The sequence below is a fragment of the Phaethon aethereus genome, assembly GCF_964289735.1.
Source record: "Phaethon aethereus genome assembly, chromosome: 2".
In the NCBI taxonomy this organism is placed as follows: domain Eukaryota; kingdom Metazoa; phylum Chordata; class Aves; order Phaethontiformes; family Phaethontidae; genus Phaethon; species Phaethon aethereus.
This window is the reverse complement of record NC_138582.1, coordinates 146,348,053-146,369,826: the sequence shown is the minus strand read 5'-3', so window position 1 is coordinate 146,369,826 and position 21,774 is coordinate 146,348,053. Positions and strand designations below refer to the sequence as shown.

At 37.9% G+C, this 21,774-nt stretch overlaps 1 protein-coding gene across 2 annotated transcripts in view; it reads left to right on the top strand.

Moving 5' to 3' along the window:
• The window catches only part of CDK14 (cyclin dependent kinase 14), a gene marked incomplete at both ends in the record, with an annotated part of 262,343 nt that overhangs the window by 99,870 nt on the left and 140,699 nt on the right, over positions 1 to 21,774 (top strand). For both annotated transcript variants that reach the window (XM_082015334.1, XM_082015335.1), the window contains 2 exons: positions 827 to 921; positions 11,886 to 11,965. In XM_082015334.1, the coding sequence (XP_081871460.1) occupies positions 827 to 921; positions 11,886 to 11,965 (175 nt within the window). The remainder of the gene's footprint in view (positions 1 to 826; positions 922 to 11,885; positions 11,966 to 21,774) is intronic.

Sequence of the window (21,774 nt, the reverse complement as noted above, 5' to 3'; positions counted from 1 at the left end):
ATTTTTTTAATACCAACTTTCCAAATGAATCTCTGTTTTTGCAGCATTGTGGTGTTCTCTGTTAGGAGTGCGTAAAAGTGGAGCAAGTACCAGCCTGTTGCAAAGACACCTGAGCTATCTGGCCCTTTAAGCAAGAATCAGCACTTAGCTTGGTTCAGTTTTAGGCCTCTCACTTAAGCTGTAGATATTAAGGCTACGGGACTTTATTCAACTATTCAACATGCCCTTGAAAGTATGGTGTGCTTATATCCACAAACTGAAAACTGTAAACATCATTGAGAATCAAGATATTCTCATTAAAGGTGCTTTCCTGTAGTATTTGCACTGCTTTGTGAACAATGGTTGATGTACAGGGGCAATGACTACTTGGGGCAATGTTTTTGTGTGGGCTTTAGTCTAAAAATAAGAAAAAATAAATAATTAAGCAGCTCTTTTAATCTGATTTTATAGGGCAGATTAAGACCGTTGCTTAGATCTCTTAACAAAGATAAGCTCATTTAGTTGTTAAAGATCTTCTTCCCCTGTATGAAGTGATATAGGTGAAAAATAAACAGAAAAATCTCTTTGATTAAGAACAAAATCCTTTTGATAATTCCAGTGATGTAAGCATATGACTGATATCAGCAACCACCATCTGGGGTGTTTCAGTAGCCTATTACATTGTTTCATTACCTCTGCCATTAATTTTTTTTTAATTGTTGGCTGCTGAAAACATGCAGGTCTATGAGTTTTGATAATGACCTTTGGTCTCTAAAGGCAGGATCAAAGCAGTTAACGTTGCGAGTGCAATACATGCTGACAGGTCATCTTTTTTTGTTTTGTTTAGCCTACAAGCCCCAGATTTGGAAAAGCAGACTCATATGAAAAACTGGAAAAACTAGGGGAAGGGTCCTATGCTACAGTATACAAAGGGAAAAGCAAGTAAGTGGTGCTTTTTTCATTTAATTTTGTGTGTAAATGAAGATAAGCAGAAGGTATTAACTGATGTTGCTGCACTTGTACATAGATCCATATGAATGAATGCAGAGTGCTACTGGCTGCTATGTGCTGTAGCGTTAAGAGGCTGAGACCATATTGCATAGGTAACATATTACCTTCACATCAAAACAAGATGAGATCCCGTGTTGTTAACCTGATGTTTTGTTTGTACCTTATTGTTCTATTACTTTCTCATTATCCATACCAAATTAAATGTAAGATAATGAATATATGCAATGAGTTTGTTTGTCTTTTTTTAGTCATTATTTAAAAGCTTGAGTAAAATAACATAAAGGGAATGAATGGAATTTTGGACTACTGTAATTTTAGTTTATTTACAAGAGTTTATTTAGAATCGTTGCAACTACCCCACCACAAAAAAAATTACTGTGTATATATCAAATATTTCTTGTTTTCAGCCACTTTTAATGTTATTTCTTGCAACTTCTTTATGCTCAATGCCCTAACTTCTTCTATATTGTATGAAATACACTTCTTGAGCTAGTGCTTCAGTTGAGAATTCTCTTTTGTCAAGCAAAGTGTCTTTTGCAAGTTTGTATGTTTAATCAAGTTTTCATAATCAAAATTTCAATAATAATAAAGCAGTTTTGAGAGAGGGATTGGGTATGTGTGATATCTTTATTTAGAAACTTTGTCAAGTGAATGATAGATCAGGCAACTTACTATTCTTAGCAGAGAGAATATCATGACAGTCATGGGACAGAATAACTACTGAGACAAAGAAACATGTTTTAACATTTTCCAGGGTCATTAAGTTAGGTAGGTACTGAAAATTACTTTTTTCACTGAATATTTGTGATAAATCAGAATGAGGGGTGTCCTCATCTCTCAGTAGCTTTGAGGCTGATGAACATAGTGTCAGCTGATATGAATGAAAACACATTCTAAATGTGGAAGAAGTAATTACACTTTTGCCATGTCAGTGCCTGTATTGTCTTTCACTGGCAGCTTTCTTCAAGAAAATGCAGTTATGTTGCATTGTTAATGGTTCAGTTATGCATCGCCGTAAGTTCCAGACATATGTAAACTTTTTATTGGGGTCTACGTAATATGAGAAAATGGTATAGATTTCAGCTTGTGCCTTATTATTAAAATCCTTCAGTAAAATTGCAGTGCATATCTGGTGATAGTAATGTCATATGCCTTGGCTTTCAATAAGATTGAATTAAGGCAACAGGGTTGCTAGATGTCCCGTCAATCAGTGGAACAGACTGAAAGTTAAAAACAAAGCACAAGCACTTTCCTGAAGCTGTTTCATTCAGGAGTGATTCGTGAATTTCATTCAGGAATGATTCGTGAATGTGTTACAAAACATAGATTGGTTAGAAATAGTAATTTGTTTTAGTAGAGCTGACTGCAGATCTGTAAGAAATACTTCAATGATTTTAGTGTTAGTTGAATAATAAATTGAAATTGCTGGGCTCTCTGCATTCTCCATTGTAAATAGCAAACTCTGAATAAGTAGTGTGAATTATAACAATTATATATAACTGAATTCTGCTGCTTCGTCTTTTGCGAAGTCTTTAAAATGTATTGTGGAGTGGAGTGGAGTGGAGTGGAGTGGAGTGGAGTGGAGTGGAATGGAATGGAATGGAATGGAATGGAATGGAATGGAATGGAATGGAATGGAATGGAATGGAAGCAACCTTCAAAGATTACCCAGTCCAACCCCTCTGCCATGGGCAGGGACCTCTTTCACTAGATAAACTTGCTCGAAGCCCCATCCAACCTGACTTTGAACACTTCCAATAATGGGACATCCACAATTCCTCTGGGCAACCTGTTTCAGTGTCTCACCCTCATTGCAAAGAATCTTTTCCTTATGTCCAATCTACACCTACCTTTTTGCAGTTTAAAACTTTGAATAAGTCTGTGTAACTAGAGTGTGGATAAGAATGCATATGCAGAGAATATCTTAGTCTCTTCCTAATGTTAAAGTAATATTCCTTCACCTGCTTAATTTTTTTTGGTTGACTTCCTTTCCTTCCTTCCCCTGCCCCAAGAATTCAGTAATTCCCATATTATGCAGCACCATCCAAATTCAGCACATCCAGTTCAGACTTCAGTTTCTTAGAGAAACAGTTGAACTACTTTATAGCAGGAGGAGGTTATTCCTTAAGAACAGGGGAAACACTACAGCAGCTATCTTCTATTTTTAAAGGAATTGTTGGTTGAGGTAATGTGTCCCTGTTACATCTTCTGTCCCCATGACATATTGAGGAATCTCTGACCTAGGTAGTATCCCCAAAGAAGAGAGAGCATCACTGCTATGATATACTCTTGGGGAAGACAGAAGGGCAGTGGGGTGAGTGGATGGGCCAACGATGGCTCCAGCCATTCCATGAGAGCCTAACTTTGCTGCTGCTTTTCTGGCAGATTGGTTCTGACTGTTTATAGCCTTGTCTAAAATGGTACAGAAATTAGATAGGGTGAGACTGTGATATGCATCACTGTGTGCCCCTGGCTACACATTCAGTGGGAAGAAAAATGAGCAAAACAGGTCAAAAAGAGGGCTGTTGTCTGTTCTGGCATGTGCCCAGTTTGACTGCTGAAGGACTAAGGCCTCATGGCACACCACAGAACACAGACATAACGTGTATTTGGAGAAGCCGGTAATACTTGCATAACAAGTGCATTTTGGTCAAAATGTTTGAGAATCCCTAATTCCCCACTAACTCTAATGCTTGGCTTCCTCATTTTGCCAAAGCATTTCTGAGATGTGTCCTTAACTTAGTGGAAGATGATTTAAGGTCTGATTTAAGATCAGATTGAGCTAGTGTGAATGACGCTTTGTAGTCAGAATTATTGTTCTTAATATTTATCACCAGCTGCATGTGACAAGTAATGGGGTTTGGTTTTTTAAAAAAAATGTGTTACCTGAGATATATTTCATCCTTTTAAATTATTTCCCCTGCTGATCATAATGATGGAATAAAAAACTGATGATCCTAGCTTACTATTTGAAAAGACTGAAGGGTACAGATCTGACTCCAAAGACAGAAAATCAGCCATTACTTTCCTAAAATTTAAAGTAATATGTGCAGTAACTTGCTTTCAGGGCAAGCCTGGCTTTTTACAACTTGGAACAGGCTCAGTGGTACCATTACTTTTCTGTCTATTTGAGTATCTGTGGCAGTATCCCAGGAAAGTGAACTAAGGTGGGCTAATCCCTCTTACTGGATGATGGGTTTTTCTTTTTGTAGTCAGATAACAGCGACTCCCTGGAGCAAGGAAGCAGCAGAGTGAAGGGGACTGTGCTGTTGAGGAAAGTGAAGCAGTATTCTCTTAGGGTGGGCTTTTTTGTTTATTGGAGAAATAGCTAAGCAGCCATTTATTTCTGGCTGATGGTTGCACCAATAGGCAAATGTATTTGATTTCACGAGTTGCACATCGGGTATGTGTAATGAAACTCATCTTGGCATGTTCATTTTCTACTTTCATTCAGGTTAAAGCCTTACACGTTACTTTGTTGTATAAAGTCCCAACAGGCTGCTTACTGCATGAAATTTAGATGACTTTGAAGTGATTCCTGCTTTTTTTTTTCCTAATGTAGAAGAAGAGAAGTAGACCTTAGTAATGTTCTGATAATGCTGTAAAAAATGATGCAAGTTCTATTGACTAACGCTGCAAACATTTGTCACATAATAGGTGCAAGGCAATAGGTGCCTTGTGAATCCCTGTATCGTGTCATTTTGCAGATGAGCTGGAGAAGTGCTGTCTGTCTTTATCAACACATGTATCTTCCTGCTGCCATTGACCTTCTTGATTATAAATTTACCTGAATGTACAGCAATGGGGTCTGGCTTGATCTGTGGCACATAAATGTTGACGTGAGTTATGAGAGTCTGGAGACGGGGCTGGTGACAGCACGGGCAGCTGCTGCCAACCATCGCCCCTTACACAGCAGTCTGGAGGCCTTGCAAGCTTGCACTGGGAACGCTGCATATTGCACGTAACGGAAAAACCTGTGCTTTTGGCAATATTACGAGCTGGCATGGTTTCCATCCTCTCCTCCCACTGTGTTCAATTGCCCTTCAAGGCAAAGAATTAAAAAAGATTACCTCGGTTAGAGCGATGTGATCTGTGACTGCTGCTTGCACAGCATGCATCTGTGTTTTGAGAGGCAAGCCAATGGTATCTCCACTGCTTCTGCACTGCTGTGATCTCGATCTCCTCCTTGCTTCTCCATGTGATTTCTAGTGTACCTTTACTTTTTTTGGCACCTTTACTAAGTTGTGTGTGCTCAAAGTATTGCAAAAATGTGTAGAATACGTAACAGAGAGCTCAATCAACAGATTTTTGCCTAATTTCCCTTATTGAAATTTCATCATTTCAATTTATCCTTAATAAACTGCTTGTCCTAATAAATTCCGGTCCCTATCCCTTTAACTATTAATATGAGAAATTGGTAGAGCACGGACAAGAGCAAGTAGAAGCTGATGCTGTCAACGAGAGCTCAAAGGCTGCAAAGGTAGGGCAGTCAAGGTACCTCTGCCATTTCTGTTTGATATCTGAAATTTTTGTGTTCAAGGTTATTCCAACATATACTCAGAGATAAAAGGTGTTTTTACAGGTAGCCGGAACTACCTGTATTTGTTCAGTTGGCGTGATGTATTGTAGTACGCATTATGAATATATAGCTGGCCACCGTATTTCATACGTATTTTGTGGATGGCTGCTTACAAGAAAAAGGGTGGCTTAAGTATTTTGATTTTTATATTTATGATGCTGAAATCTTCACTGAGGATGACTGACAGGACTAATTGCTGTTCTGACTTTTTTTTTTAAGTTACAGAACCTCTTTTACTTGTCATGAAACCTCCATGACTCTTTCATTGTCTTGTCTTTTGTTTTATGTGCAATCTATTGCAAGTGCCGTAGGCTTCAGGTGACTTCAAGAACTTGCCATGCTTTTGTCTGTCATGCTGTCACTTTTTACTCATTCTCCTAGCTTTATTCCATGCCCATGTGAGGGATTGTGTTCACATGCTCCCTGATAGGTTTCATGTGCAACAGGCCAGTTCACAGGTAGTATTTTCTTTGTTTCGGACAATTTATTTAGACTGAATATTTCAAAATTGCTCTGGTTCATGTTGCCTTAGTGACCTGAACTTTCTGAACCTTTTCTTTTATTTCTTGACAATTGTGTGAAATCAGTATTCATCTACAAATGAAACTCCCTTCATCTGAGGGTACCAGATGGCTGGAAAAGTATTATATATTCATGGATTATGAAAAGGCACTTTTTGGTTGCCTACTAGAGCTTCCCGGTGTTTTATCTTCTTTTTTCCCCTCTCATTTTTTTTTAACTTATGTGCTTGACTGATTTTTGCAGGCTGCTTTTAACTATACATTTTAAAGTCATGACATGGGTTTAGAAAGTGTGTACATAGATGCTTTTGACAAAATATCTAGCGTTGTAAATCTTTAATAAAACCAATAACTTCAGGTTGAACTAGATGCAAAACTAATGATAACTAGATGTTGAACTAAAATGCCAAATGGTGGAAAAATGATTAAAGTAGCTTAAGTACTAAAATAAGTTTCTAAGATTCTAACTAGAAGATGAATTATTGACTATATTGATCATTTACTGAGTGAATTTCCCAGTGTTTAAAAGAAACATTCAGAGATTTTTCCTCTATAGTTGTTCCTATAAAAAGAACATTATGCTATATATGCTTAGCATTATGACTTAGCGTTATTATCTCTCATGGCAGGGGTTAAAACTGAAGAAAGAAAATCTATTCTATTACTTACCCAGGACTGCACAGAAAACTGTGGTAGAAAAACTAGGATAGAACATAGTTATATTGGATACCAGTGAAAAGTAATTTACTGGCACTGACACATATATGAATGACTGGAACGGTAGAGCAAATGCTGAAGTAATTTGCCAACTAAATGCCATTATACACCAATGTATTTTCCAGTTAGCCATGGAACAGCATCTCTCCAAAGATCCCCTGTGACCGTTGGTGTGCAGAGCTGTAAGAATCCACTTTACTTAGAAGCAATACCACTATGTTTATCTTCAAATTCACTTCATACGAAAATCAGTAGGGCCCAAAGAGATGCAAGGTATATGGAGGAGGACTGGTGCTGCACATCACTCTCCCTGCTGCCCATCCCAGGTGATTTGCTTCCAGGTGTGGGTCAAGTGCAGCCCCTGTCCTTAGATGAGCCGCTGACTAGTTAGAACTGAATGATGTAGGCTGGGAGTAGGGATGAGGCACCTGGAGGTAAATGCTCTGATGCTGCTCACCTGCTCCTGCTCAAGTCGGGGCTGCCAAATTGTTTGTATGAGTCTGCCTTGAGTACTGTGAAGAACAGGATCCCTGAGTTCCAGTGACAACAGTAATTAATAATTTAAATCCTTCATATCTCTCAGAACTCTTTGATCTTCTGTTTTTCAGCCCTAATAAATGTCAGTATTATAAAGTGTCTTTAATCCACTGGTCTCTTCTAAAACAAGGTAACTTTTGTTTAGAGTGGAGATTAAAAGATGGTAGTGGGAGTCAAAAAGAGAAATTGAGGGGCCATGTTAGTCCCTTGACTATTTGCACCACAGGGCCTTAGCAGGACTGCACTTGATTTTTGTAAACTAGAAATGTAAGTCCTTTTCAGTAAGAGAAATCTAATATAAGCCATGTTTACACTGACCCGTCTTTTATGATAACGATTAAAAGAAGTGTTTCCCTCAATGTGGAATTAGTTACTTGTTGGTAGAATAATCAGAGGTGACTAAACCTACAGTGAATTTGCCTGTCAGGTTTCTTCAAAGGAAAATTCTGGCAGAGCCTGGTTTCATTAGGCTGCCATAGTCTGTTTGGGGGAGGCCTTAGGTACCTGTTTGTGACATATCACTGCAGAATAGACCTAATTAGATCTAATTAGGCTTTGATGGTCAAACTTTGAACTTTTCATGTAAATGAAAATTTAACCTTTGAGAGTTACTTTTCTTCATAAGAATTAGCTTCCTGGGACGTGTATCATGTTCCCAAGCTTAGCACTTGCTCGAGTTATGAACTCAGCCTCAAGTCCAGCCAGTGGTAAAACTCTGTATTAAATAAACAGATTGAAATCAGAGTGGCAGATTTGATGTTAATTGACTCTTTTAAATGTGTTATATTTAGAACATTTATTGCATCTAAATATAACTGAAGAACTCGAGAAAATAGTGTTATTGTACTCTTTTGTTCTCTATGTGGCATGCTCAGCATTATTGCCAGTGAAGCCAATTAAGTCATCAGTTACTTTATATTCATCAGTATTATATGTTCTTAATGATGCATTAAAGCATTAAATAATTTCTGATCTTCTCTACTTTCTCATAAATGGTCATTTTTATAAATGTATTTATTTTGGTAATGCTGATATGTGCTGTTTTAGAAAAGGCAGAATGACACATTATATTAGCATTTTTTGTAATAGCTGGCTTATTTGTATTTTTTATAATATACAAAATTTTACTATATGCCACATAACTTGGACTCCTTTTTCTTTTGCATACATTGCGTATAAAATCAGAATTGTATTAGAAGAGACTATGTAACATTCAAATGCTGCATTTCCATAAGGTGGAAAACTGTCCATCAGCTGCTGGTCGTTTGCCTGGAGTAAAGTAGCTTTGTGTGATAATTAGAATGGCTTCAGGATTTCTGTCTCTGAAGATTTTTTGGATGAGAGAGGGAAAGAGAGAGCAAGTCAGTTTAGGAAGGAGGATGGCTTGTAAGTTAGAAAATAGGAATTTTCTAAGCAGTATTGTCCTTAATAGAAACTAATAAGGCAGTTGACAGGATGGACATAAGATCATAAGTTAAATCCTTGACCCAGCTGAATGTATTGTTTTCAGAAGCTGTGAAATTGTTTACTTTGGACAGTGAGCAAGAGAGGTGATTTAATGAATCCTAGATGTTAAAAGGCACAGCAGCATTGCCTTTTCACTGTCTCAAAGGCTGTCTGCCTGTCATTTTTTCTACGGGTATTTGAAAATAATGAAAATACTGAGTATGCTTTGAAAGTTGTGGAAGACAAATGTGAAGTAATATCTGGGAGGAATTCTGCTAAGCTTATCTGATCACTGCTGAAGGCTGCAAAGACAAGTTCTGATAGGTTGCAGAAGTAATTTTCTCCAGGTCTCTCTTTTTCAGTGTTGTTTCTAAGGAAATTGCCACATTATTTTGGCATATCATCACAAGATTCAGGGCATAATTTCATGACAGCTGGCTTGGTCCTGTGGCTTGCTGCATCTCAAGAGGTGGTCCTAGTTCTTCTCATGTATTTTCTAGTGGTTTGTGCTTTTAAAATGTGAAAAATGCCTTTATCGTTTTTAAAATATGATTTAGTCCTTTTGGAGAAGCCAGTCTTCCCATATTTAAGCGTCCTAAGTAGTCTCACTGTAGGGTCTAGCAGGATTGAGAGCAAATACAAGACACTAGCAGGAGTGTGTGGCAGGGATTTAGCAGGAGCAAGACAATTCCCTAAGGTAGCCCTTAGCTCATCCTCATCATCTAACTGCGTCCTGAGATTGCATCAGTGGGAGAGTAGTTAAAGGATGTGAATACACACACCTATCTCTTTTAATTGATGATGCTTCGTAATTTCTCACATCTCCAGATTTACATGCTCCTGTTATAGAAAATGAGCTGAAAAAGAAAGGTTTTAACAACTGGGTAGGAAATGAGATTAAGGAGGCTATTTTATTCTGGAAGTTATAGATTGATATATTGTAGATAAATAATACTAACGAGGAGAATGAAATCCCAGAGGAACACTACTTGAGATTAGTTTGATCATTTTGATAGTATGAAGAGTGGCCATGATCTCTATCAAGATGATGACAGGTACCAATGACAAAGTGCCGGTGATAACTAAAGAGCACAGCCCACCTACTGTGTTTAATTGTGAATTCTTTGAAATGAGTTCCATACTGTTGCTGTTTGTGTTATTTATTGCTCTTAACAAATCAATGGAATGTAGAACTTCAGATTAAAAAGAACATAATCAACACAACGCTGCGTGCTATTTGCCTGTCTCTCTGGCAAGAGACTCCACATCCCTGTTTCCGTAGATCTGCTCGTTTTCCTCCTTGATCTGCTTTTTTCTGCGTTCTGTGTTCTAGTGTTCTGTGTTCCCTTCTCTGAACGCAGTATCTGTCCAGTTCTTGATCTGCAAAATGATCTTGCTGTTCTTATTTAAATTCCTCCTGCACAATTATTTCATCTATTGTAAAATAATCAAGTTAGCCGGGTGTCTAACTTATATGTATATGATAGGGTAGGGTGGTGTATTGATGGAAGAATTGAAAACTACACATGTATATGAACCGCATGTCTGTCATCAGTCTTTCTACTTCTGGTTTTATTATGGTTTATTCTCCTCTCTGTGCATGACACATGAAGTTACCTGGGGCAAGGCTTATTTTTTTCTGATGCCAGAAGTCCTGTTTAAATCTAAACAAAAATACATGTAAGACAATTATAAGGAGAAATCCAGATAATCCAGTTGGTTTAAGCTGATAATTATCTTTCAATAGTGACTACCAGCCTGAGCCTTGAACTGGTGCCAGTCTGAAGTATTATGAATAGTTGGAAGGTGATGAGTTATCTTTTGATATCCAAGGTTTCTTAAGTTGCTCAGAGTCATTATGCAATGCTGTGTATAGGGCTAATGAGATTCTGGCAATTGTAAAAGAAGAATAATCAGAAGAAACAGACAATATCCATCCTGTCACTGAAGTCATCTAACTGCAAAAATTAAAAGCCCGAGGGAGAAGATGAATTCAGACTTGGTAGGTGTCTGTAGTATCTTGCTTAGAAAAATGAATACATCTTTGAGGGCGCAGTACAATAAGGGATTTTCTCCATGACTACAGGAGTGTGAAAGCTCCAGTGCTTCCTTGGGCTTTGTGGCTGTAAAGGCTAATTTTGCTTTTACAGAAAGAAATTGCAAGAACAACAACAATAATTTTTTTTTTTTAAACTGTATTATGTCTTTTTGGTGATCTATCCTCATTGCTTGTCATACCTGGGGACTCAGTTAGTTTCAGAGTATGAGTTTGTTCTTGAGGAGGGTAATGAATACCAGTTTTTATCTTTAATTCAGTTTTTGTGAGATTTAATTTTGATAAACTGAATAAACTGAACCAACTGGATTTTTTTTTTTTTTTTTTTTGCAAGGCTATGAATGTGATTCATGTGTGGAGAAATTTTGAATGCTAGAAGTGAAACCATCCAAATAGATTTTCAACTAGAGTGACCTGTTGTGAAGTTTGGTCCCTTGGAGCACAAAATATTTTTTATCTTGCAAATGAGAGTCATTAGAATCTGAAAGTAGCCTGGGCCATGTAGTCAGGACTGTACTTTAGGAACAATCCTGCCCTAATGGGAAATGGCCAGAATGACCTACAAAAATATTTCCTGTCTCAAACTTCCATAGCTTTGTGAGGGCAGTAATTATGGGTGTGATGCAGTGGGAAGGAGGCATCAGAATAGATATGAATGTACTGCAAGTGGGGTTATTGATGAAAACCATATGCCTGTTCTTTGAACAATTTGATCAAATAAAGGACAGATACTTTAAAGTCATATTTTACAATGTGATACTTCTTAACAAAGCTTCAGTTTAGTACTGTGATAGAAAGGAAACAGACTGACTCACAGAAAACTGAGATCATTTCTTGGGTTGCATCTGAGTGTGAAAATACAAAGTTGACATTATGGAAGCTATGAAGTGTTTCTTACAGTGCTATAAATGATCACTGGCATTGACAGGAAGAAATTGAATAAGAACATGACGGGAAACAAGTACTATTATGAGAAATAATGTTTCTGGTTTAATTTTGTTTTTTTATTTCTCCTTCCCTTCCCCTCTTTCCCTTTCAGGGTAAATGGAAAGCTGGTGGCATTGAAGGTGATTAGATTACAAGAAGAGGAAGGAACCCCATTTACTGCTATCAGGGAAGGTATGCGCTCACATTTAATGATTATACATGAGTGTTTTTTGTAATTACATTGCAATTCTTATTTCTGTGCCATGCTATAGTGAGTAGCTTGAGAATTCAAATTATATAGTTATGTTCTCAGTAGGAGGAAACTTTGGGGCTTCAAAAACAAAGCCTCTGGTGTGGGAGTTCATGTCAAAGAATGCAGCTCTGTCTCTGCTTGGCTCCTGTTAGATTTACTATACAAATGACTACTTAAGCGCACGTTTTAAGGTGGATGTGAGAATTCACTCTGGATGATGAGGGAACTGTGTAAGTTGCACTTCTTGCCTGCAGGCAGCACCTAAGATGAAGGTAGATGTAATTTTTCATATACGCGCAGCATGAAGCGAAGAAAGCATTTCTTGATGTAGGCAATCAGAAGATCAGGGAGCAAAACCACAGGCATCTTAGAAGCTGTGTGTAGTTTGGGACTAGCTTTTGTTTGTTTTTCCTTCCCCATGGACTCTGACTTGCGTGGCTTGGGAATGACTTTAACTAGCATGCTTGGAGACGCCTGTCATGCTTTCTGCTCTGCTCCTTTGTCCTTCCTTGTCAGCCTCTCGTGGTCCCTAGTGACGGCTGCTTTGTCTGAGCCTGCCTGTGTCGACGTCCTTTGCAGAAATTGCTGGATGTGCCTTCTCTGCGTGGGCCTGCTTTGGTAGAAGGTACTAAAAATGAGCCTTAGTAGAGAACTAATAAACAATTTACCATCACACCACTGATTCGGACTCAGCTGAAGTTGGTAGTGAACTAAAGAGATGAGGCTGTCGCAGCTTTTACGGGACCTTTTAAAATTGCGCGATTACGGCATAAATCCCAAGGTGGGGTGAGCCAGGGAGGTACCAGAACATCAGCCCTCGCAGAGTCCACAGTGTGGGAGGTGCGTGGCTTCGTGGCCATTGCAGCCGCAGTCCCAGCAGCTGCAGCTCCCTTGTTCCTGCAGCCATCTGTACACCATGGCCATCTGTACAATGAGCCTATTTTGGGGTAGACTGGGCAAAAAAAAATCCACGTTCCATGTGATTGACACCCTGAAATTAGAAACGTTTAAAGTACTGTGGATTTCCATCCCAAGGTTGTGCATTTTAATGGGAGGGCTCTTTCCCAAAGGATGGAAAACTGTGGGTGGCCAATTTATGAAGGAATTTCAGGAGTTCTTCTGTACTGCTTTGTTTGAGTAATAATTGTTGAATGATCTGACACATTTATTCACGACGATATATATTTTATCTGTGAGCTGTCTATCCCTGCAGCTGTGCCGAGATAACGAGGTGTTCAGAGGATTACGAGCGCAGCTTTCAATATTTTTAATGCCGAGTTCAAGGTGTAACAGCCTGTGTTTCAAATATGTTTATTGTTCTCCAGGTTTTTGGGTGATATGGTATTGACTTAATAAGAAGATAGTAGATACAGCTTTCTCGCGCCTTTTTAGTGACACTTAAAAGGTTTTTTAATGTGAGCTTGGTCTAGATGAAAGTTTATAGTGTTATAACTGTCAAATATAGTATAATGTGTTTTCCTTCATAAATAGTTTGTTGTGTGAACTCAGTATAAATAGGTATTCATTAGGAGCAAGAACAGAGATTTTTCCACTTAATTTTTTAAAAAATTATAAAGGCACACTTGCATGAAAATACTTTTCACACTGTCATTGGAGAAGTTTTCCTTTTAGCCATGACTATAGCACTGTGGTTGAAGCCAGTTAAAATTCTGGTACTTTTTAATATGAGTAGAACAAAGCTGTTGTCTAGAAAAGCTCTTAAAGTTATTAATATATATTTTCTTAAGTATGTGGTGTCTCACTAATTTTGATGGGACTATATACATCCATTGTATTTCTAAGTACTCATCTAGTCTGGGACTAGATCCAAAGAGTATTAGGCTAATGAGAGGGTTTTTTTCTTGACTTTTCTAGGCTCTTGGTTAGGTTGGGTCAAAATGAGGTTATAGGTTTCTTGTTTGTAGTTTTTTTTTGTAAATGTAATCTTGTCCCCTGGGTAGTGGAAGTTCATTCATATCTGTGGAAGCTATTAGTAGAAGTTGACATGATGTGTAAGATGGGAAGAAATCTGTATCTAGTTTGACTTTGGCTTTTCTGCTGTTTATTTTGATTTTTGTCAGAAACTAATATTAGGGCCAGAAAAGTAAGGAAGGCTGTATGACAAAACACAACTTTCAGAAGGTAATCTCAGTGATGTTGTGCCAGACCCCTATTGTTTGACACTAGTGCTACAGCTGTGGACTTGCAAGACCCGAGGAAGCTGTTACTTTCCTCTTAGCAGCATCTAATCTGTCTTGAATATGCTGGGTTCTGTAATGTAGCCATGGCTGATCTTGGCTACATGGGTGGAAAAAAAGTGAAAAATAAAGAAATGCTTGTGTAAGGTCTTGAAGTTATCTGATAAGTTTCCGACGGAAAAACAGTAAGAATGGGCCATTGTATTAAGCAGATTTTTCTTGATCTCTGTTGGCTCACTGAAGACTCCAGCCCTATAATTTAGTCTGCGACAATTAGAACAAGGAAAAATACCACTAAAAATGAGATCAACTTCTGAGTTCAGTTACCTGAGTAGTGGTGTTGCCCTAATCAAAAAAATGCATGTATGGCATTATGAGCCAGAGGTCTGTTGGAGGGCGTTTCTCTCCAAAGGCTTTCATAATGGAGAAACAGGCAGGTTCTGGCCTGGACTTACTCCTTGTTTTCTAATTTTCCATCAATGTAAGGCAAATTCAGGCAGAAGTGTAGTTATTTGTAAATTAAAACTACTCTAAGTAAATTGTTTTAACATTTCTCGTGGCTCCTTGGCTAAAGCAATGAGAGAAAACAGCATTCCTGTGCTGTGCTCCTAATGGGGATGCTGTGTGATGTTAATTAGAGGGAAGTCACAGGCTGAAATCTGAAGCAGTGGTCATGCTGCGGGAATTCTGTAGCTCTCTGTGTACAGGGAAGCGTAGTGTTACTGTTGTGACAGCAGCAGAATAAGGCTCAAAGCAAAACAAAGCTACAAAGAAAAAAGATTAAGAGAAGTAGGAAGATTAGGATATAAATATGGAATATGTGATGTCAGAAACAAGCGCTAAATTGTTTTAAATAAAAAATGGAAGAAAAAATTTTAAAAACCCCAAAAAACGTAAAGCAGCTTAAGAAAAATGTTTGTTAATGTTGGTGATGGTGTGAGGTTTAGCTGAAACTTTGATTAAAGTTTCTGCTTATAAATTAATTCTGCTTCTACAGCAGATGTGGGTTTCTGTCTTCTACCATTTATCAAAGTTACATAGGTTTGAATGAAAGTAGGTAAATGTAGCTTATTAATCAGTGCTGCTCAGGTCTCTATTGAATTTCTAGAACGAAATTTAGAAGTAGCCTGTGCTAAATGTTCTTTCAACCTCCTCTGAGTCAGTTGCACCAACTTATTGATGCTTTTATTTAGTGGCATGTGTTTTACAGGATCTTTCACTCTGAATTTAACTCAGTCTGAGAGAATTTAATTTACTTTTGAGAAGCCTGAGGAAAAAAAAAAGTGGGGGGGAGGACAAAAAAAAAGGCAACTGATTAGATGCATATACATGATTTTTCTGATTGCATATATATGAGTGGTGCAGGCCACCATGTTACTCTTCTATCCTAATTGTGCCTGCCACTGTGATATCTGAGACAGTATGGAGTCTGGAAGTCATTTACATGCTATTTTCTCATAGAAATAGAGATTAGCAAACAATCTGTTTTCTGTGTTAGTGTAGTTGTGGTTTATTCTCTTACTGTAACTCATTGTCAGCTGTTCAGAGATGTTTCAGCATCAGACTTGAAGTGTTATTAAATCCACTGCAGCCGGTGGAAAAGTTCACTGACCTTAACTTTTATCACAGATATTTCATTCCCCAAATTTCCTGTAATACCATATTTACTTTCATCTAGGCTAAATACTGAACTGTGTGATGGATTCTAATTCTGGAAACAGCTTGATTGACTATTCCATAGTTATCTTGTTTGATTTCTAAGTGATAGTATTCTCTATATCTAGCATGTACAAAGATCCTGCTTTTTGGGTATGTGTGTACATCCCTTGGTTTTATTGCTACCTTGCTTGTGAGGTTAACTTGCTGTCTGTGCCTCTTTTCTTGGGCAGTAAAATTATTTCTTCCCCATCCTAATTGTGAAAATTGTTCTGTATTTGTTTTTTATTTTCCAGTCTTGGAAATATCATCATTCCTTTGCTCTGATTAATTTGATTTACTATTAGTAATAAAACTTTATTCTAGTGTTTTAGTATCTGGTAATGTTTCATTTCCCATAGGCCTAGGTGATGTTTCAAAGCATCATCCAAACCAGGTATGTTTTGTAGGTATTGTTGTACTTTGACATTTAAATGCCATGATCAGGCAACTTGTAGTTTATTTCTCTGTTTTTATTAATTTTTTAATTTAGATATTGTAATTTATATGTACGAGTATCTATTTGTGTTTTACATTTAAAAGTGTTCAGGTCAGAGACTGTCTCTATGTCTTCAGTTTGACAGTTGCCGAGATGATAAATTTTCCATCTACTCCAGTGTTGAAGGCTGTTACCTTAATGCTGACTGTGGATAGCAGTGTGGAAAAACAGCACATAAGTGCTTTGGAAACAGCCAGCTGTCTTGCACTATAAAATTAAAAAGAATGCAGGATTTGCTTAACAAATTTCTTTAACTTAAATTTGTAAAGAGCAGTTCAGCATGCATACCGAGTAAGTTTGCTTTGCCACTTGTGGGAGGAAACTTAATGCATTGGAGTGCCAGTATGGATACTTCTCAGCCAGAAAACATCTTCAAAAGTCTTCATAGTTTCAGGCCTCTTCCATCCATATCTCAGTGTGTGGTAGGAGGGAAGAAGAGAAACAAAAAATGAAAACCTTAAAGGGTCTTTATGAAAGAAATGCACGTCCCCCTTGATCTCCCAGACTGGACAGACTTTCTGAGGTTGGGAGGTTTTCTGAGGTCTCCCCTTCTGAAGTTGTTGGGTTGGAGGGGATAAATCTTCACAAAACTTTTATCTATGGAAAATTGGAGTAACTGCTAAGAAAAAACTACAGGGAAGATCAGTGATATGCCAAGAGAGATCTCTTACCTAAGTGAATGTGTTAATGAATTTATTGCACAGTGTTCCTAATGGGTGCACAATGGAAAATACTGCTTTGTAGTAACAATACTGGAAATGATGTAAAGCAGCTGTGCTTTTGTATTATCCAGGAGAAATAGCACAGTCTGTACCCATACCATCTAAGGAAGGGCTACAGAAAATTACAACTTTACTCACTAGATACAATTCTTGTGACCTCACATTGAATTATTACCTGAGTTATTGCACGCACTTCCCAGCTCAGTGATTTTTGACTGATATATAGCATAATGATCTTCACAACTTTAAGTCAACAAATGACCTCATGGCACTATTTAGATGACTCACAGTGATAAGCCTCCAATTCATTGTATTAGAGTAGGTCTGGAAGGTTGTATGCTGTAGGTCAAGGGCACAGTAAAACAATATCTGCCTATTTTTCAAGAGTCATTGTTGATTGCTCTACTGGTAGAAGGTAAACGTGAAAATTGCAATGGGAATCCTGTCTTCGTTTGCCAGTAAAGAGTAAATTATTCTTTTTTTTTTTTGGAAGTTAAGTCATCCCTTTACAAAAAATAAACCTATTTTTTCATTTATTTATTTATTTATCTATTTATTTATTTATTTAAGGATGCTTGACAGCTGCTTTCCTTTGAGTGGTAGGAGTTTGGAGGACTTTCACATTTCCTTCACAAAGTCCAGTCAATAAATTTAGATTTCCATAACTGAAATGCCTAAAAGCTTCATATGTGTCTGGCTCAACAAGCCTCAGGGAACTTCAAGACATTACGTTTAAGATTATGGAGATGTAACTATTCTGAGCACGCATGTCCCAAGAGTTAATATAGGGGTTTTGTGCCTTTATGTTTTTAGAGTCTGAGGATACATTTGCTCTCCCCAAAAGCCACTTTGCTTTGGACCACTTAAGTAAAAAAAGGACAGTAGCTGGCTGTAGGTTGGGGAACAATTTCATTGCCTGCAGAGTTGGCAGAGCTGGTGCCTATTGCAGGAATAGCTGCAGCTTAATTAACTGTGAAGTCCCTGCAAAGCCAATGCAGCTTATAGGCATAACAGCTTTGTTTTTTTCAGTGTTGTTAAAAATAAAACACAGAAGCCAAGAACCTTTGGGACACTTTGTTGCTGGATATTTAAGGTCAAGAAGTATTCAAAAGTAAAGAAACTCCAGCAATTTTAACTTCTCTGTCCAGTCTCTTTCTGTTATGGGCATCCTGCAGCCTTACCTAAACTGTATGCTCCCTCAAGATAAAAGGGGAATACAAAATTTCCAAATTAAGACTGGTTGGGCTTCAAAAACCACAGTGCATTTGGAAAGGGATGTTCCTGGGACATTTCTTATGAAAAGAAGTCAGATTTTAAAATTTCCAAGACTTTTGGATGTTACTTATTATTAAATACGCTGTCATGTTGTCGAGAAGTGTATATTCCTTCTTACCGAACATTAATAATTGAAAAATTACCTGTAATTTCTAGAGTTTTTATGACTGAACATTTTTCTGATAGCTCAGGTTTTCAACCGTATTTCATTTCTGCTTTCTCCTGCATGTGCATTTGTGTGCATTTGCGTATGTCTGAGAGAAGCACATTAGATCCTTGGCGATGTAAGGCTTCAAAGCAGCAGGAGCTTTCATCTTTATTCTGCTTTCCCTCCTGCTATTCTCCCCAGCCCTGACTGGCTGCTAAATTTTTTACTGCCAGTATTTATTTGCCTTTCTCTGAAATCAGTTGGACTGACTGGCTGAAACAGGTGAACTGAATTTCTGGTCATCTCAGATGAACATGGGAGAGCTGATAGTTTTCCAATCTCAGATACAGTGTGAATGGTTATTGTGATGTTACCGTATCTTGCTTTTCAGTGTGTCCCAAATGTGCTCTGCTCCTTCGTCATGTCTTTTTGGTAGACCAGATGAAGGCTTCTGTCCATGTAGATACAGTAGAGATTGATAAAATCTGTCCTGCTTGTTTCTTTGTTCCTCACTATTCATAGGCTGAGCATAGCCTTTCCTTCCCCCTCCCCCTTATTTTTTTTTACTCTTTACCCTCTAACAAATTAGTGGTTCTCACAATTATAAAACATAAATGATGGTGTTTCTGTTTGAGAATCGTGGTCTAAATTTTAAACTCCATAATGAACTCCCATCATGTGGGAAAAGCATCATGCTTTTCTGAAAAGTACAAATGAAAATTTCAAATTATCCAGCTTCATAGAGCTAAACCTGTTCCACAGCATATTCTGTCCCCTCTGTCCGCTTCCCATTCCCCCTCCAATATTTTATCTGTAGCCTGCTGAGACGGAACATGGCTGTATCAATTGTATCTTCATTCAGTACTTTTGATGTGCAAACTGTGACCTTCTTCTGGCTTTTGTTCTTGGGCACAGTTTGAGCAAGAAAAGAATGGGGTGACACTTTGAGGGTTTTTTATTTATTTATTTTTTAATATAATAATTTCACTGTCAGGAATCTTTTCCTCATCCTTATGTTAGCTTAATGGTAGACCTTTCAGACTCTGCCCTACTTCCATTGAAGAAGTTGGCTGTGCATCTTCAGGATTCACATGGAGGGTGGTGGGTAAGGGATTTCCTGCTAGTTCCAGCACTAGAAGGTTACAAATCGTTTAGTTCAGGGGTGCCGTTGAACCCTTCTCAGTAAGGCATTTGCCTACAGTTTCTTCTGACCTGGGTTTCAGGGCTTTCTGACTTGGCTTTTGGCCCTGCTGGGGCCTTCTGCTCTGAGCAGTTCTCTTCTCTTCTTCTTTTCTGACTCCTTCATTAAATAGGGAACTGTTGCCTTACGTATTTGTCTGGTCTGCTGCTCTCACTGTCCCTTACAGTATGATGGGAAGGGTACAAAAAAAGATGACGATTGTAGAATATGGAGAATAAAAGGCAGGAGGCAATTCTTTCTTCATATGTAACTATAATACATAACTATGAGTCATACAGAATCTTTACGCAGCCCTCATGGCTTTCTTGTTTGCGTGGAAGTTGGTGAGGGTCAGTCTTTTTATGCCACATGCAAATTTAACTTCCTCTTGGAGCACATGCTACCACCATAAAATGTAGAGCTACGTTAATCCTGCTCCAAGTAGCATTAGTTTTCACCCTGTGACCAAATCCCAGTTGGATTGGATTGAATTGGTGATACAGATACTAGTTGGTTGTTAATATGAATGGAGATGCAAGCAAGTGGTGGCATCTCAGCTTGAATTGCTTAGAGACCTTAAGGCACCCTTCCAAGTGGCAATACCTTTCATGGCCACCTGGTGAAATAAACTTTGATATCCTTTGGTGTTGAGGCAAATAAATGTCTCCTGAACCTAGCCAGTTCTTCAAATTGTTTTTTCTTTGTTTTATCTCCCTTTTATGAAAGGAATAATCTTAGAAACAGTACCATTTAGCCTTGTGATTAAACTTGGGACTTTAAATCCACAGAAAGGCATTTGTCTTTGTTAAGACCTCCAAGTGCTTTGTGTTTGTTTTTCCACTGCTGTGTCCTGGATTTGGAAAGTACTAGAGTAAGGTGGCAACTCAGTGTTTGAACTGGTTCAGTTAGTTTGAGTTTTCTCATTAGTCTTTTATGCCTGTTAAACTAGTACGTGACTGTTGTATCTCTGCAGAAGTGATTCCAGCTTTGGGTAAATGCAAAATAAGGACATGAGAAGGTTGTCTAGTTTCCTGCTGTTAAATCTCTCCCCCCTTGAAGGAATTACATTACTAAATGTATGGAAAGAAGTGTGTGGGCACTTATATATTTTGTGTGTGTATGTGTCTCGTGTGTGTCTTAAAGACTTGACAAAGAAGGCTGATTAACCCTGTCCCCCAGACAACCAAATCCTTTGTCAAGAGTCACGTACTGGCTTTGATCAACCTAGAGAATGTCTAATATGAGATGGATGTGTACCCACATCTAGATAAAGATAAAATGCTTCCCATGAAAGATGTCCTTTTTCATTTGAAGTTGTCTGAGATATGTGGCCATCTTCTTGCTACTGACTACAGTCATCATTCATAAACACATGATCAGAACAGTTTTTTGTGGTTTTAACACAGAAAGTTCATGGATGGATTATGCTAATTCTCTTGATGTGTGTAATTTATTTAGAAATACGGTATGAAACAGTACTGGTTCTTCAGGCACGAGTATAACAATCAAGGCGTGCATGTGCTACTGCATTACAAGGGTGCCTTTGTTTTCAATGCTTTTGTCTCCGTCCACAGCACAATAACTACTTTTTTTTTCTTTGAAAAAAACACAACTAGTTTATTGCAGATATGTAACTTCTTTATAAACAGGTCCTAAAAATAAGCACCATTAGTCCCCTTCCAGACACAAGATACTATTCTGTCTTGATATCTGTATAAATAGCTCATATAAAAAGGGAGAAAAATTCTTATTTACAAATCATGGGGCCATGCTTTCAGAAGAGACTTGCTAGTTGAGAAGACAGGCAGCCTGAAAGAGGATGAGACCACTGCAGTATTTTGCTCAGCTGCCTTTTATTCACATCTTTTGTGGTAATGATTCAATTCTTCCTTAAATATGTTGTCTATTCAGGGAAGTAAAAAATCCCAGTACGGTAAAATGCTATGTTTTGATCACTGTACTTTGCTTAAGATTTTAAACATGAATTGTTTCTAAAATGCAAAATACTTGGGAAATATTTTCAGTAGCCTA